At 44.4% G+C, this 17,095-nt stretch overlaps 1 protein-coding gene across 2 annotated transcripts in view; it reads left to right on the top strand.

Moving 5' to 3' along the window:
* Positions 1-11,735, top strand: part of arhgef18b (rho/rac guanine nucleotide exchange factor (GEF) 18b) — a 43,497-nt gene extending 31,762 nt beyond the window's left edge. For both annotated transcript variants that reach the window (XM_035647755.2, XM_035647754.2), the window contains 3 exons: positions 6,311-6,665; positions 7,279-7,404; positions 7,914-11,735. In XM_035647755.2, the coding sequence (XP_035503648.2) occupies positions 6,311-6,665; positions 7,279-7,404; positions 7,914-8,215 (783 nt within the window). In that variant the 3' untranslated portion in view covers positions 8,216-11,735. The remainder of the gene's footprint in view (positions 1-6,310; positions 6,666-7,278; positions 7,405-7,913) is intronic.
* The last annotated feature ends 5,360 nt before the right edge of the window (positions 11,736-17,095 follow it).

Here is a 17,095-nt window from a genome sequence, read left to right as displayed (position 1 = left end):
AACCTGTGGTGGACATGATAATGGTCAATATAGATACTACAGTTTGTCATATGTTTCGAGAGAGTGACTAATTGGTAGCTGGTGCTAGTGAAGACAATATTTAATTTAATCCAAATTATTTAACTCAAATAAAATGAAGGAGCAGATTTAGTCAAGAAATGGGTGCAGACGTGCAACACTGTACTGTTCATACAACACTGGGCGTCTCCACACACACGTGTTCAGACATTTGTCAACTTGTACCGTCAGCACTTTTGCAGATGGCAAAATGAAAGTCTTGTGGAAACTCGCAGCCACACACACACACACGTGGAAACAATAAGTGAAGCTTGAAGTAACAAATGTAACATTTATTTAGTTTGTGATGCAAAGTGATTTATTTCAGATACACTTAAAATTGCTAAGTCCATTTTAATTAATAGTTTAGAGGAAACATTTATTTTAAAAATGTTTTAAAAAAAATATGAAACTTAAATTTCCAAGTGAAGCGTTTCATTTAATTTAGTAAGTTTGTTTTCACTTCCAATCTTTCCATCCCTCTTTAATTATCTACAACGCGTCATATCTTGCCCTTTTTGTAGTTTTTAATTTCCTTTTCAACATCTGCATATCTTCCCACTAAGGTTCGTGTCTCATCACATTCTCAATAGTTGCTTTATAATTCTTCCATCAGTCTTATTGGCAGAACGTGACCAGAGCAGTGCTGTGGAAACATGAATATGCTGTGTAAGGAACTTGTTCCTCTCTGCTCTCCCTCCTGTGTTCCTTTACTTGTATCTCTTTTCCCCTCCCAGCTGTACAATGCGGGCCATTGTTTGTGAGTTTCATGGGAGAGGGACTTTGAGAAAGATTGACTGACTGTAATTTCATGCCTGGTGCTAACAGATCTGTCAGGGAGCTTTAGAAAAGCGTTTTCAACGACCTGTATCACTGTCACAGTTTGGTTGATTGGCATTCTGTGTGACAAGCCCCAACGGGACCTTCGTCCCCCAACAGATACCCAAAGAACAAAAATCATTTACAGTCACGTTCCTCTCCTCGGCTTTCTGTTTCACATGTGTGCGTCTTGGCCTTTCCTCACTCACATGGAGCGAACCTGAGGAGAGACGGGTTCATTGTTACGTTAACTGCAGCAATTGTTATAGATTTCACTAAATCCAACGATGAACAGGATTTGACCCCAAACTTCTGAAATGCCACGTATAAATGATTTTTCAATAAACACAGACTGAAGACAGTGTCGCGGATGCTAGCAGCTCTACTGCTGTGACAGCTGCAGACCCCAACAGACAAAGGACGGCAGGCTTTGACCCATTTTGGCTGTAAAGGAGGAAATATACCTCTCGGCTCGATAAAACTGCTTTCAGACATGCACTGAAGTCCAGACATTTCCATTATCAACATGTCTGACTCAGACACTCCCCATGCTGCGTCTCCATATATAAATGGAAAACTCCAACTTGAAATGTCTGTAAAATTTTGGTCTAGACATTTGCTTGACCAAATTTTCCTGAAGACTGATATTGGTACGGTTAGGAGAAAAATAAGGGAAGCCATACTTTCTGATATTGTCATTAATTTGATCACAAAACTACCCTGCCTTATTTTGACATTGTTTAAAGGCAGTTAGCCACCTCTTGTTGCCACACATTCGTCTCATCGCCCACCAATAAACCTTGAACAGCGTGTTCTACTTGAGTGACCAGTCATCAGGATTGACCTGTTGTCTTTTCTCCATCAACTGCAAATCCTCCTGAGCGGTCTCACATAGTGCGGTGTACACTAGTAACAGATGACTCATGTAGTCATTAAGAGATTGGTGGCCAAATTTTAACACTTGTCATCTGAACTTAATAATAGGTGGAGAGAGGATCATGAGCATTAATTATGGCTGTTGTAGCGAGGTCGCACATGATCCTGTCATCAGGAGGCGGCCATGTGAAACCTGCACAGTCATGCAATTGTTCACTCTGACTAAAGGCTCTCACGTATAACAAAGGAAGAATTTTTGGCTCGATGAGTCAGTGTCTTTTTTTCTTCTGCCGGATTATTATTTTTCTAAGAAATTGGACCGAGTAGCTGATGAGCTCTCTGCCAGAGCAGCATGTTCCCATCCAGACGTGTAATGCCATTAGTCCCCCTCTGCGGTCTGTCAGTCTTACCTGGTTGACAGCGGGCGTGTTTCTCTGACTGGTCAGTGCCGCTCACTCCTGCGTACCAAGTATCTGATGGATCATGTCCATTCAAGTCCTGACATGTCCCCGAAAAACTACATGGATTTTTTTTGCACCTGTAACTTTTTTTTACCCTTTAAAAAAAACAAAAAACAACCTATTTGTACATGGCTGCCTGTCATCCACTCTTCTGTCATGGTCAGAAGACCTTTCAAAAACAGTCTCAAGCTCAAGTCGCACACAAACACACAACCGGCTGACGTTAGATATTGCACCTCATCATCTCATCACTGGCCTCTGACTGTGAGTTATAGATAGAACATTTCACTGTGACTCCTGGAAAAACCACCGCCTCTGGTCTAGTGCGGTGAAAGAGCCCCTCGCTGAGGTGAACTAACCCGCTGTGATGAGTAATGCAGGTGATTACAGAGGCCGCCACTAATGCAGCGACAGTGAGCAACATTGCTGCGATTTGTTAAAAACACAGATGACCTGAAGCAGGTCACATCTTAGACCTTATCTCCAGTCAGCACCTCCAGTTACTTACGCCCATAATATTTGTTCTGGGCCAGTTGAGGTGGTGTGTTTGTGTGTTTTGTACACATCAAGATGTGTGTGGGTTGCAGTTCTATACTGTTGGCTCTGCAGTGGGACTTTCTTGGCTGCGGTTTTTCGGGAGATGTGGAAGTGGTTTGTTCCTCCTTTTGCGTCAAACACATCAAACGATCGTATCATCGGGATCCGTTCCAGGCTGCGAGCCAGCCCGATATCAACAGACATTTAATCACCGCCGCCCGACATTAAGACTCATCAGCGATCCCATGGAGCTATGATTAGACCTCATAAAAAAAGACCTGCCTCCATGTGTGTTTGCTTTTCTCAACATGTGAGTTTGAGCGAGAGATTGTTTCTAGTTGCGGCATGTCCTGACTTCAGGGGAACTTGTCTGTCATGTGTTATCTGGTTGGATCACACTTGGCCTCTTGCTAAGGAAAAGCATTGGGCTCAGGCTTTTTTTATTGGCTATGACCTTGTCTCTGATTGCACAAGAGTCCTGTGAAAATAAAGTCTCAGTATGTTCAGCAGAGTGGCCCGAGCCGAATGGAGGCTTGAACTTTAATCTTTCAGATTTGAACGACAGTCAGGGTGAAAAAAACACCAGCACAATGTAGCAAGTGTTAGTGGGAAAAAGAAGGGACATACACAAACCCTTTTTTGATGGACTGGAGAACTAAACGCTAAATGGGGTAAAAATTTAACAAGGTAAAAATGAAATCCCTGGCAAATGATGAATAACCAATTATTTTCATTAAAAAAAAAAACTGTGAAGAAAAAAAGAATTGGTACCTGGCGTTACTACAAGTACATGACAGAGAACATTGCTGAAACGTGAAGGTCTGCAAAAGTCAGGAGAAAACTTTTGAGTTATCTCTTCCCCTCTTCGACCTCAGTCTCAGATTTACGAGCTTCTCCTTACCCATCAACACCCTCACCATGTTAACACACACACACACACACACACACACACACACACACACACACACACACACACACACACACACACACACACACACACACACACACACACACACACACACACACACACACCTGGATGTTTTTGACTTGATTCTTCTTTGACCAGCCGGTAGCAGTTGCTTTTTTAGAGCTAAGACAGAACGCCACGTTTGAGAGCAGATATTTTCTCTGCTCCATCTGTCACTGTGGCATTTTGCCACCTGTTAGCTGTACACTGTGTGCAGTACTATTCTGTCTTCAACTAAAATATATAATCAAATCACTAATAGTTTATGTTTATCATTTGCTGTGTGAAGGAAAAAACAATCATCTGCGTCTTGTTTACAGTTCTTGAGATAGGTGTGTGATGTAGGGCTGCAACAAATTATTATTTTAATTTCTGCAGAATCTTTGCAAATAAAGGCAACTGATGTTTACATTGGAAAACTGAGAATGTTTGGAGTTCTTGATGTTAACCCTTTAAGCCATTTATCAGTCGATTTTTTTAAAGTGGTTGCCAAATAAGTCAGTGAACTCATCATGACACAAATGTACAAAGTTCTCATCACAAAACTTCACACACAGTCTCATACTTCATACAGTGATTATCTTATTTATAGACCGACGTACCTAGACATAGTTTGACTTTAGATCAGACGGGTTTAGGCCATCAGTGTTTGCTAATCTCATTTTTTCCCCCTGGATCAGGGCAGCTCAGGGCCTATAGAAACTCCTTCTCAAACCAATACCTCCTTCCCAGCGGTGTCCATTGTGCAATGCAAGTGGCGATATGTATGATATGGGAGTATCCGGGCAGTTTTCGGGATGAGAGGAACTTGTGTGTGTAATTAGCCAGCTCAAGCCTGTCATTAGGAGAAGCCTCTGGAAAGCAGCCAGCGCTAATTGTTTATGTGCTGTCAGTCAAGTCGCTTTGTGCTCTGAAAGCTTCCGCACAGTTTACTGCCCTGGAAACCCGCTGTTTGCGCCGCTGAAAGCCTTTCACCTTATTCTGGGAACAATGCAACATCTGTGTGCCAAGATGAGTAAGTGCCGAAAAAGGGAGAATGATGGAAGGGAAGAAGAAGACGACGACAAGGGGGGATTTAGTGTAGGGAAAGGACGTGGGGAGACTTTCCCCTGGTGCAGGGCCCCTCTCTCTGCCTCGGGCATCTCGTCATGCTCTGCTACTACAGCTGTGGGAAGTTACAGTCTTCACCAACACACACACACACACACACACTGTCAGAAGGCTCTGCCCTTCACGCCTTGTAAAACGCCGCCATCACGCATCCCCCATCGCCACGGGAAGTTTTCTGCATCCTCATCAATCTTATAGCATGTGGACTGAATACTGAGCAGAACAGACTCGTTAAAGTTAAAGTTAAAGAGGCTTCAGTCAAGGCTTTTGCTTGGTGACTAAAAGTCGACTTATTTAAGATCAAATTAAAAGGCTGTTTGTGTCCCAACTCAGGTTATTACTTATTTTTGTTTTGTTTTTTCTCATTTGTCACTATTTCTCTTAATGAGTACTAATGTGAGCATATTCTGTAATAGGTCTTTATGGGCTAAGAATTTCTTCAGGGAGCTGCTTCTCCAGAGCCATTTCCCCCAAACGGTCTATAGAAAAGTGTGTGAATGAAAAGAATTCTCAGCCCATTGAAATTAATGTCATGGCCATGATCAACCAGAACATCAAATATATTAATGTGTATCTCTACGAAGAGGTGGTGGTGAATAGAAGTAGATTTTCAGGGGTTTGTCTTGTACTTTATTTTCTTGCTACACTTTGTGTCACAGAGCTGTTGAACAGCTTAGACTTTGTCCCTGTGGGAAGTTTTACATAAGCTTAGCGAGAAGATGCTTTTCATAGTTTCATGTAATGCGCCGTGTGGGATTACTAAAACATACTAACACTACACCATTACTCACCGCCCCATTGTGGCAGTAATCCTCCCGGTCAATCTCATTCAGTGCAGATTGGATGATGATGGTGACTCGACCTCTAGATTATCTTTGCTGCGGTCTCTGATTAAGTGGACAATACAGTCACTGTCTGTCATCCAATGATTTCATGAGAGCCACTTTTCTTGTTCCCCTGCTCGTCCGACAGCCCTGCCTGTTTTGTCAGACATGCCACAGGGACTATTAAGGGTTTTATGTTTCTGCGTGTGTGCGTTGTCGTCCTTGAGCCTCTTGGAGCTCATCAAATGCCTGTTACCAAACTCACAAAAGTGTCTGCTCAGCAGTAAGATGCATGTGTTTCTGATTCTCTCCTCATCCCATAAATACCATGCTCCTCAACAGATTGTCTTTCTCTAATGACACGGCATCACACAGAGGAGTTATGGTGTGTCTCTGTGTGTTTGTGTCTTTTGTACTCTTAAAAAGCTTTTTTAAGTTTTTTTTCCCCCCTTCAAATAAAATTCCGCTCATACATGACCCACAGCAAACACGACCCAACACAACTCTGACTTCAAACTCAATCCAGCCACAAATATGGATAATTACAGTGCAAAGTTGTGGAGCTGTCCTCGGTGAACTTGAATACTGAACGCAAGGTCTTTCATGATAATGTCTGCCACACTTACGCTCATACTCTGTTCTTCTTCTTCCTCCTCCAGGTGGCTCCTCTATCCGGCAGTCTGAACGGGGAGCTCCTCATGTCCTCCGGCCTCACCAGCGTCGCCAGCGTCTCCGACCTGCCCCTGCTTCAGAAGCCCCTGGTGCGCGGCAGCCTGTCGGTGGCGCCGGCCGACTACGCAGAGCGCCCCGAGGTGATGCTGCGGCGGGAGGCGGGCTCGTCGTCCACGCTGCCGCTGAAGACGGAAGTGCCGCTCCATCTCTTCAGCACCACCAACCAGCAGCACAAACTGGTCGGGGTGCAGCAGCAGATCCCCACCAAGCTGGCCGCCTTCAGCAGTGGCAAAGGAAAAGTGGGCAAAATTGGCAAAGCTTCGCATCGCACCGACAGCACAGGTGAGTAGTGAGACTCTGAAAACCGAGTTTCACTTGATCAGCAGGCAGCAGGATGGTTGAGTGGTTATAGTGAATTTAAAGACTAAATTGGTTAAATCTTATTTAACACTTGATATTTTTTTTCTACTAGCCTGCAGCCTGCATGGCAGACGTTACATTTAGGCAACCGATTACAGAGTAGACAATTTGCTTCCTGTTTACACCGATACGCACATTCTCAGTGTACAGGAACGATCACGTGATACGCGTGCATTGATTAATACTGATACCGAGCTAAACGCTTGTATGGGTGGAGTTTTTAAAACAAAAACGTATTGGTATGGACGTAGCCTTACTCTCATAGCCTTACTCTCACTGTGACTGATATCCGAGCCTTGTGTGCCTGACATGAGCTCGACCCAATCAGCATAATTTAAGTGGCTCGTAAGAGTAGAGCTGCAACAGTTTATCGATTACTAAATTAATTGCTAACTATTTTAATAATTGATTAATCGGTTCAAGTCGTTTTTATGGGGGAAAAAGGTCAAAATTCACTTCTTAAATGTGAATATTTTCTGGTTTCTTTGCTCCCTCTTCCCCCCCTCCCCCTCCTCTTCTTCCTCCTCCTCCTCAGCCTCGGTGGATATGAAGCAGATGCTGCCACTGAAGCTGTCCACCCGAGACGAAAATGCCCTCAAGGCCAAGCGCTCCATCAGCCCCCACCAGCAGCTCTCGCTGTCAGCCCTGCATCTCCACACAGGTACCCATTTATACATACACACACACACACACACACACACACACACACACACACACACACACACACACACACACACACACACACACACACACACACACACACACACACACACACACACACACACACACACAAACCTGTCTGTCTTTACCCACTGCATGATTTATCTTCTGTTCTCACAGACACAAACACGAAACACGCATTCTCCACATGGGCAAACCCGACCCCACCCGGTCACACTCCTCTCAGGCGGCCATTATGCCCGGCCTCACCCTCTGTAAACACCTATCAGTTACACATGCTTGATTAATGGCTGGCTACGTTACCGAGACAGACAGTTTAACACTTTAATCCTGTGCCCCGCACAATTACAACAGACAAAAGACGCTGGCAGGGTTTCATGTGATGGAGAACGAGCCTCGCTCTATACAACTGGTACACACGTCTGATCTGCTGGTCGTATTTATGTAATCTCTTGTTTTCTCACGGTCTTTACTTTATGTCTGTGACAGATCAACTCAGTCCTCCAGACGCTGGTGGACCAGACACCCAAATCACCTCCTCTGTCAGCACCTCCCACCCTCCTAATGCCCAAAAGCCCCCCATGCCTTCGGCACAGTCCCTTCCTCAGCCTCCCACCGTGCCCCCTCACTCGCAGAGCGCTGGACTTGTCCAGTTCCAGTCCCACGTGCAGCCGCAGGGCCTCAGTCCGAACTCCCAGGCCCATGTGCAGGTAAACCACGGCCACAGTGTGCCGCCGCTGTACAAGATCCCCACAGAAGATCTCAATAAGGAGGACGTCATCTTCTTCTAATCTCCAGTCAGCTCAAGATCAAGAAAAACAAAAAAAAGGAAAAAAGCATGAGATGGTCACTGATCCCCAGTTGAACTCGAGGTCCATTTTCAAAGAGCCACGTTCATGCGACAATGTGATGCTGACTGTATATTCAGTGATGAAAGGTGGGTAGGGGAGTTTAAGTAACTGAACAAAGCCTTTGTAAGAGCGACAAGAAGGAGAGAATCACAAAGAGGACTTGCTTTTAAACTGTTTTTATTTAATTTTAAATTTTTTCTTTTTCTAAACAGCAAGTATGAATCGGGAACCTTTGGCAAACCAAAGGCTCCTTGTGACACGTATGAAACGGTTTAAATGAAGTTATTACAATCCAAAGACATTCGCTGCGAGAGCGGAAGTGTAATTTGGCTGAAAGGAACGGTGTGAAGGAAGAGACTCCGAAGTGAAAGACGCAGCGATGGACCTCGACCATCTGCTTCTACTGGACCTGGAACCACAAGGAACGATTCAACAGGAACTCTGAAGAACTCATGAACGCGCTCTGCGTCGTATTTCATTTGCACAGTGTGAATACTCCATTCCAGACTAATGAATGAACTTTTGATGGACGAAATGTGTGTTGTTTAGTTGTAAAGTTGTGAAGAAGGTTCATTTGACTGAGTTTTCTTGGTCCTCTTAATCGTGCTTATTGCAAAAGGCCAACGCTGTGGATGACATCTTTAGTGTTGCCAGTGGTTGTGAACCCAGGCTGTTGTGTAAAAAAACATGGTGGAGCTGTAGTTTTCTGTTCACATCAAGACATTTCATGCTGTGTTGTTTTTAAGGGTAAAATTGACTTTTAACTGCTTCATATTTGTGGATTGTGACGTTGAGATGTTCAGTAGAAGGCTTAAAGATGCAACCCGAGAATTAATCACAACAATTTTAGAGAAAGTCGATATGCACTGGAGATATAATAAAAATCCATCATTAGAAAAATAGAACTTGCAATAATGTTTGCGCTAGTTTCTCCTGTAGAATCGAGGCATCCAAAGGTAAACTGCCTGATATTATACAGACGAGGCAGACTGACGATAAGGCCTGAATGTGCATAATGGAGCAAAGTGTCGACACTGGTTTCTATCTCCGAGTCCAGTATAACCTCTGTACAAAGTCTCATAGAGACATGATGCACAGAAGCATTGTGAAGCTTAAAGATTCACCTGTTCAATTCTCTTTGGTCCTGTTTTTTCACGTAAAATCTTTGTTTTTTTGTTTGTTTTTAAATCTTGTGTCTCGAGCTCATTTTGCTGAGTCGACAGTTTGTAAAATTGTGAGAGTGGGTTGACTTTAGCTGCGCCCACATACATCTTTGAGTTGATGATGATGTGAGTTTTTAACCAAGGCCCTCGGGTCTCAGTGGACGTGTGTTTTTAGTGATTGATGGTGACATTTCATTAACTGGGTCTTAAATTTCTGTGCCTGAAAAAAAAACAAAGCAGAACTGTGACGGGCACAGTGGTCCTGCAGCAAGAAGGACGGTCGTCCTCATCGTTCATCACAGAGGAAATATGTGGGTGTCCCATGTCCCATGTTATTACTTTTATCTGTAAGTACGTGGGATTCCTTTAAACATCCTGAAGTAGTCGACGCGTTAATGTGTCCGGTGTCTCTGGAGGGGAGGGGAGGGGAGGGGGGGGGATATCAGAAGAGCTTTTTGTCTTTGTCCAAACCAGCTCGTCTCTGACGATGTGACCACTACCTGTGAGTTTTCCGAGTGGCGATGTATATTATGTAAATTGCTGTACATATTGTACCTGATCACTTCTGCACCACCTCCTTCCACACATTCTTGTATTAGAAAGAAAAATGTTTTACATGAACCAAGATGCAAAAGTGGACCAATGGTCTGTTTGGTGTAAAATACACACGTGGCTGTGTATGTACAGTACGGTACGCCTTGCTTGGATAAACTCGTGGCGGTTTATGAAAAATCGGCCGTTGCTGTTGATTAAATCAACTCAAACTGAAGGTGTGTATATTTAATCTCCTGGTGTGTGTTGACGTTGCAGCGTTGGAAGTCGAGATGCACTGTCTTGTCTTTTGTCCCGAGACTCGTGAGTGATGTCTCACCAAGACTACTGTATGTAGCAGGAAAACAAAACTAAAACATCTGCCCGCCTTAGTCGGTCAAACCAAAGAGACATTCGGCTGACTGGGCTTCCTTCTGTGCTCGTGTACGAAGGATAAATGACACTGTGCTGGTTGTGTGGTCGTCCACAAAGTGTTGTGACTTGTGAAAACTTCCTCTTGGGAGTGTCCATAACAAGCGTGTTTACGGCACGTTGCAGCCCGGTTCATATCCTGCTTCAGGTCTAACTTTTGGATATCCTCTTGTTTTGTAGCCTCACATCCAAATCACAAGAGTCTGTTTATACACCGGTGAACAGAATATTTTAAGAGTCATCTTGAAACTACACACGCACAAAAAACCAACAACAATAAATACGGTACTGCCCTGTCGTGGCACTCTTTTTTTTTTAATCTTCCATGAACTTACCTAAAACTGTTGTTGAAGAAATACTGTCTTTATGTGGCCAAGATCCATGGACTGTTAATGTACATGTGAACATACTTTTGGTGGTTTTCATTGGGTGGAACCCTATAGACCTTGACAGAACGATCCAGAATAAGTTCCTCTCACTTGCCTTTTTCACCCCCGACAGCTTTCAGCCATCGCACAGTCTTCTGCCAGTGCTTCAAAAAACTCAAACCCAGCATGAACGAGTATCTTAAAAGCTCTGTCAATAATGTCGTTCCAGGTCGTCGCTTGCATATCGTGACGAGTGAGCAAACTCCATCGGCAGATGAAAACCTCATGATATGCTCTAGAAAGCTCTAGAAAAAGCCAGTAAGTTGACCCGGGGTTTTCTCCCCCCCCCCAAGCTCTAGAATTAAGTTTTATTCCCATTCCCACTTTTATCTGAGTCTTAATGTTGCTCTCTGGATCAACTCAAGTCTTAAATATTGTTTCACTGTACTGAACTGCTCAACCTTTGCCCTGTTTGAAAACTCTGAAGCCAGTCGGTCACATCACTGTGTGTGCCTGCTTGTGTGTGTGTGTGTTTGTGTGTGCGCGCCATCATTCTCCACCAAAAACACAGTAGAAACATTCCTTACCTTGTCTTCAATTGTGTTTTACACACGTATATATACTATATTCACACACACACACACACACACACACACACACATATTGGACCTGTAATAAATAATCATGAACATATTTCATTTCCTCGGCCAATTTTCCACTAGTCACTTTGGAGAAGTAGCATACTTGAAGGGGGAAAGATTAATGTTTATAATGCTTATTATTATTGTTGTTGTTGTTTGTGAACTTTTATCTACCAAGAGCTGTCTAATGATGTTTGTAGCACACAGAGATGATTTTGTACTGTTTTATTTTATTCACCGCAAGATGTTAGATCGACCTGTGGACACAAACTGCTGCCTTAGAGAGAGAGAGAGAGAGTTTAGTAATAAAAAAGTCTTGAAATCATTTTTCTCTTTGTTTTTTTGATTTCAGTTTTTGACTCACCGTCGACAAACAACCGCTAATAGTCTGGTTTGCTGCATATTTGGATCGTTGCTCTTCGGGGAAAAGACAATGAATAATTTCCATTCACGTCAGTTTGTATCTACAAGGGTTTGTTCATGTTTTCTCCCCCTCGGCAACGTGCGGCATGTGATTCTGCCTCATTATTTAGATTTCTCTTCACCACTCGGCAAAATAATCTTGACCACCCAATTAGCAACGTGTCCGTCCCCCGGTGTCAGGCCGGTGTCAGGCCCATTGTCAGGCCGGTCTGAGGCCGGTGTCGGGCCATTGTTAGGCCGGTGTCAGGCCGGTGTCAGGCCGGTGTCCAGACGCCCTAATAACAGACAGCTCTATTTCCAGGGGCTGCGTCGTGGCTGTTGAATCCCTCTGTAGACGTCGCTCCCTTCCTTCTTGTCGTTCTGGCTGGGAAGACGCTACAGTAGTGGCCAGTTTTTATTGTCTGCTGTCATTAGTGGCTTTCCTCTGTCTCCTCTCAACAATTATTTTTTTCCACAGGGGAAGCTGCGTTTGTCTAAGTCTTTGTTTTTGTCTCGCTCCTTCCACTCGCTCTGCCCATTGCATGTCTCCGTGTCTCTTCCCCTCTCATCTCATGTCTCCGATCCATCTGGGCTCCACCGCCTCGCAGCTCTGAGGCATTTATTATGTGTGCGTGCGTGTGTGCGTGTGCGTGCGTGCGTGTGTGTGTGATGCAGGCTGTTGTTATTCTGTGACAGAGGTTCTTCTCACCACAGAGTTAAACAAATAGATGCTCCTGAGAGACAGACGTGCAGACGAACCTCCCTGCAGGCTCATAAAACACGGAGACAAATCTTAGTTTGATCGACTCCGTCTCTGGTGGTTTCTGTTTGTTTTTTCGTTCTTCCACTCAGATTTAACAGCTTCCTTTTTTTCTCTTCCTTTTTTTTTTCTTTTCGCTTTGGCACCACGCGGGTATGAAGCAGCCATTAGGATGTGAGAAGAGCAGAGTTTGGCTACTGAGTGACACAATCACAATCAAAGGGTTTCGAACCTTTTCAGCTTGGGACCCGTGTCAATTTTTACATGTGTTTTATTAGTTGTGGCCGGTTCAATCAAACAATGATATATATTTGCCTTGTGTGTTCAGAGGCCTGCAGAGGTCGAACTATCCAGTAATTCACAAGAGGCACTGCAGCCGGACTAGAGTCTCTGTGGGGCGGTGTGTGTGTGTCCCACTAATGCCATCGTGACTTTATCCTAACAAGGATTCCATTAGACTTGTTCGAACACTGTTAAAAACACACCAGTGATCCACACGGACGCACTGGGCCTCGCTCGTTCCTTCATCACGACGCATGTCCAAACATCTGCACTTAGTACTCACAAGATGTGTACGTCCGAATAAAATCCCCGGAACCTTTTGCTTAAAAACCACGATGACGAGCTATTACAGAAAAACGGCTGAGCCTTCAAAAAAAGGAAGTTAAAGTGGATATCTGAGGCCAATTCGTGAAGATGTATGTCTTTGGTCGTATTGGTCTTTTCATCGGATTTGTTGACGACAAGAAAGACAGAGAATTCTTCCGGCCTTATCTTTGAAGGTCAGCGGTTCCTTCAGCTAGATGATAATGTCAGCGTTCTATAATCGCCGCGTCCAGCAGGTGTTGGCGTGCTCACATTTGCACTAAACACAATGCATCACTGCAATGCGAGGCTGATAGGAATGTTAGTAGTCTTGAGATAAACTCAAGTATTGGACCAATGTTTTGACCTGACGGGGGCGCTAGATGACGTGAGGGGGATTCACCCGTGTTCTTACAATTCACCCCGTGGCAGGTCGAGAGCGAATTTATCAAACGTGTGAATCCATCCAATATTTATGGAGAGAACTTTCTCCAAGCTGTGAAGGATTAAACGCTCGTGGAAGTCAGGGGTATATTGTCTGGGTCCCTTTAATAGTCTGTTCATGATTTCACCACTATCCATTTAGTAGTTGTTGCATCTGCAGATTTCTCTTGCCGGCCCTTGACCCCTCGGTCGTGAGCCACAGTTTCTTAATCCGACTGTGTCCTCCGCGACCTGGAGCCTGCGGTTTTTGCGAGCGATGTGGGGGAAGGAATGCGCCCGATGGCTGCTTATCTGAGAGTTGTTATTCCTTGCTCCTGGCTGACACAGAGATCCCCCTGTTGAAAGGACACAAAGCGGACTCTATATCTGCCTCTCTTTGCTAACACCCAAGGTGATTACAGAAAGATAGTCGGCAGTAAAGCATGTCTCTCAGCCAAGGCTGCTTCAAACTCAGCTTACACAACCTCCTTGGCAGCAGGCCGCGGTGCACAGCAGAGAGAAGTCTGTTCATGATAAGGCATTTTGATTTTTCCAGGTTGTAGCTGTAATCAGTGGAAGATAAAAAGAACAAAAGGGTTTATGGCCTGCGACAACTTTGTGTTTTGACATCAGCGCATGTCTCCTTGGACACTAGATATTTCTCAACGGCTGTAGTGTCTAATGTGTAAGCTCAGAGGGATTTCATGCCGTCTGGCTCGTAGTTATGCTTTGGATGAATGAGAATCATTGTTACCCCACCTGCTCATCTGATCTTCCATCTCGCATCGACAAAGGAGGTCCTTGTGAGGGGGGGGGCGAGGAGGCCTCCGCAGAGAGGGGTTACGGTAGGTAAAAATCAGATCAGGTGGAGGGCTATTGGTGAGACACCTCGGGTGAACTGAAAGGGGAGACGGATTATAAAGGAAGTGTGCTCCGAGCTGACTCACCCGTTGTGCTGAAAGCATTTGCTCTTCGTAGTCAGCTGTAGCCTGGTGACGGACCGGTCGGTCCAGTTTTATTCCCATGGGCTCCAGTGTGCTGTGATTACATTGCACCAGGAAGGGATGAATGGTGCCAGTGTTCCAGAGAAGAGTAAATACGTTAGATTCTCATTGGGTGTCCCTGACATGAATCTATATGTGCTCAGCTGCAAATACAAGATTCAGTCTTAATGAAATAGTTTGATATTTTGGGGAAATATGCTTTTATACTTGCACACGTTAGATGAGATGATTGATTGGGTTATCTCTTTGGGCTTGGATTAGGTTTTGCCCCAGTTTGCATTGTATACCAAAGTAAATCTGCATGTGGTGAAGTTTGTGTGTAGAAAAGATTTTTTAAATGACAGTGTGACAATATGATATCAGTGGTGAGGACACACAAAGACATTGTGAAGATAAGAAGTGCTTATGTGACCATCTGCTACAGAGCAGAAAAACGGTGTGTAAAAGTTGGCGCTCAAAGTTCCAACACTGTGCGCGTGACAGTGAAGTAACGACTTTGATTGCAGTCGATTTTCAGGTCCAGTCCGCGGCTCAAAACACTTTCCATCTGTTTCAGGATGTAGTATTGTTCAGGGACTGATGCAGTGTGGGAGGTCTCTGTGGCATTTCCAAAGAAGTAGAAAGAACTTCCTTAACATACATACACACACACACACACACACACACACACACACATACACACACGCGCACACACACACACACACACACACACACACACACACATTTCTTGTACCTTAAGTTGAACGCCAGCGGTGCCAAGACAAATAGCCTCCTGGCAGCCATCACGGAAAACCCTCTCCCAAACCCAATGTGAAGATGTGGGCAATTTGATTTGCAAGGTTTTCTCCCTGGACAGACCCAATAGGAGCTTTGTGTGAAGTTTCTTTGCCATTATCAAAGATGTTTCTGAAAAGTCTGCGCCAATCGCTGGGGGAATATGTGCACTGCTTTCAAGAAAATAGAAACGCGAAGTGGAAAATATGTCCGGCTACACGTATGGCTATGGAGTAAAAGGGCACAAAGACCCTGCGGGAAGCCCTGACGTCCAGATCGCGATGGGAAATGAATCCGAAGTGAGTGAAAGGAAGCTGTAGGCTCTCACTATCAGGTAGAGCACATGCACTTTTGTTGATGGTGCACTTAAACCTCCCTTTATTATCCTGAGGAGCTCTCTCTCTGTGAGGGTTTGATGTCCCTTTCGTAGAATGTAGCCCGAGGTGGAGCACTTCCGTCCGGCACAACCCTTTCAACATCATGAAAAAAGCCAAAGAGAGTCTAAATAAGATGTTTTTGTGTTCTATATCTGTGTGCTGTGACATTTTCCCTGAGTACTTCTGCATCTTCAAAACATCTTTTGTCCCCGATTTTCTTTTCTTTTTTAAATGTATTAGCTGATGAAGGAGAAAGGAGAGAATTCATACAGGCTGTGAAACAGCAGAAAAGTATGAATTCAGCTCCAAGTGGACAAACTGGGGTGAGGATAACTGCGAGCGGCTCCCTCAGCACATCCTGCTTTCATCTTGGAAGAGTGGAGCGCAGCAGAGCTCATCCCAAGTGCAGCGCCGCTCTACAGGGGAGATCTAAACACAGCCTCTCTGATTTAGGAGCTGGAACGGAGCAGTCGCCAGAGCTGGCAGGGCTGGATGGCTGTCAGGCCGCTGTTGACGGGTTGAGGAGGAGGGAGGAGGGGTGGAGTGGTGGAGAGGGGCGGTGCTGCCAAAAGACCAAAAGGCCACTAACTGCTACGACGCTGAGCACCAGAATAGGACAAAGCTCGGTGGGTGTGTGTGTGTGTGCCAGTGCGAAGGAAGGCATTTTGAATTTGAAATCTTGCTTATCTGTTAATACTCGAGGGTACTACAATGAAAGACAGACGTGCCCTAAGACCAAAATAGACCAAAACAAACCAAACACAAAGGCAAAATAACAAAACAACAGCGCAGAAACATTTTGCAGAAGCACAAAAATAGAGCTCCATCATTACCACTGCACACAAGACTCAGTCTGAAGGAGTAAAACACAAGAAGCGTGTACATCTAAAACACTGTTTTAAATAGGTGCCATACTCTCAGAATAAAAAATCCATATGACACAGCATCCAAATGTGCCAAGTGTCAGTTTGTAGCATCTGATCTGTGTAGAGAACCATGTCATACAAATTATGTTGATAAACTATGAATTGGTTTTGCCAAGTATGATGTGCAGGAAACGTAAGTAGAGCAAAGTCTGTGGTCGCCGTGGTGGATGGTTGTTGGTTGGGTTTAGGCAACAAAAGCACAGAAGATTTGTGGTTTGAGTTAAATATTAATAAGGTTAACATGTTGAGTCTCATGCTTTCAACTCAGCATTTACATTTTCAATATTTAATCAAGACCACCGTCTTTACCCAACCCAGAGCTGTCTAACCTGCCTAAAAATGTTCATAATGCTTTCAACCAAATGAAATAAATTGTTGCTGAACATTTTGTGACTTGGCAGATCTTGAACCTGAAACATTTCTTTGTCATGTTG

This window comes from Scophthalmus maximus, chromosome 13 (genome assembly GCF_022379125.1).
Source record: "Scophthalmus maximus strain ysfricsl-2021 chromosome 13, ASM2237912v1, whole genome shotgun sequence".
NCBI classification, from domain to species: Eukaryota; Metazoa; Chordata; class Actinopteri; order Pleuronectiformes; family Scophthalmidae; genus Scophthalmus; species Scophthalmus maximus.
The sequence above is the reverse complement of the archived record's forward strand: the minus strand, read 5'-3'. Positions and strand labels throughout refer to the sequence as shown.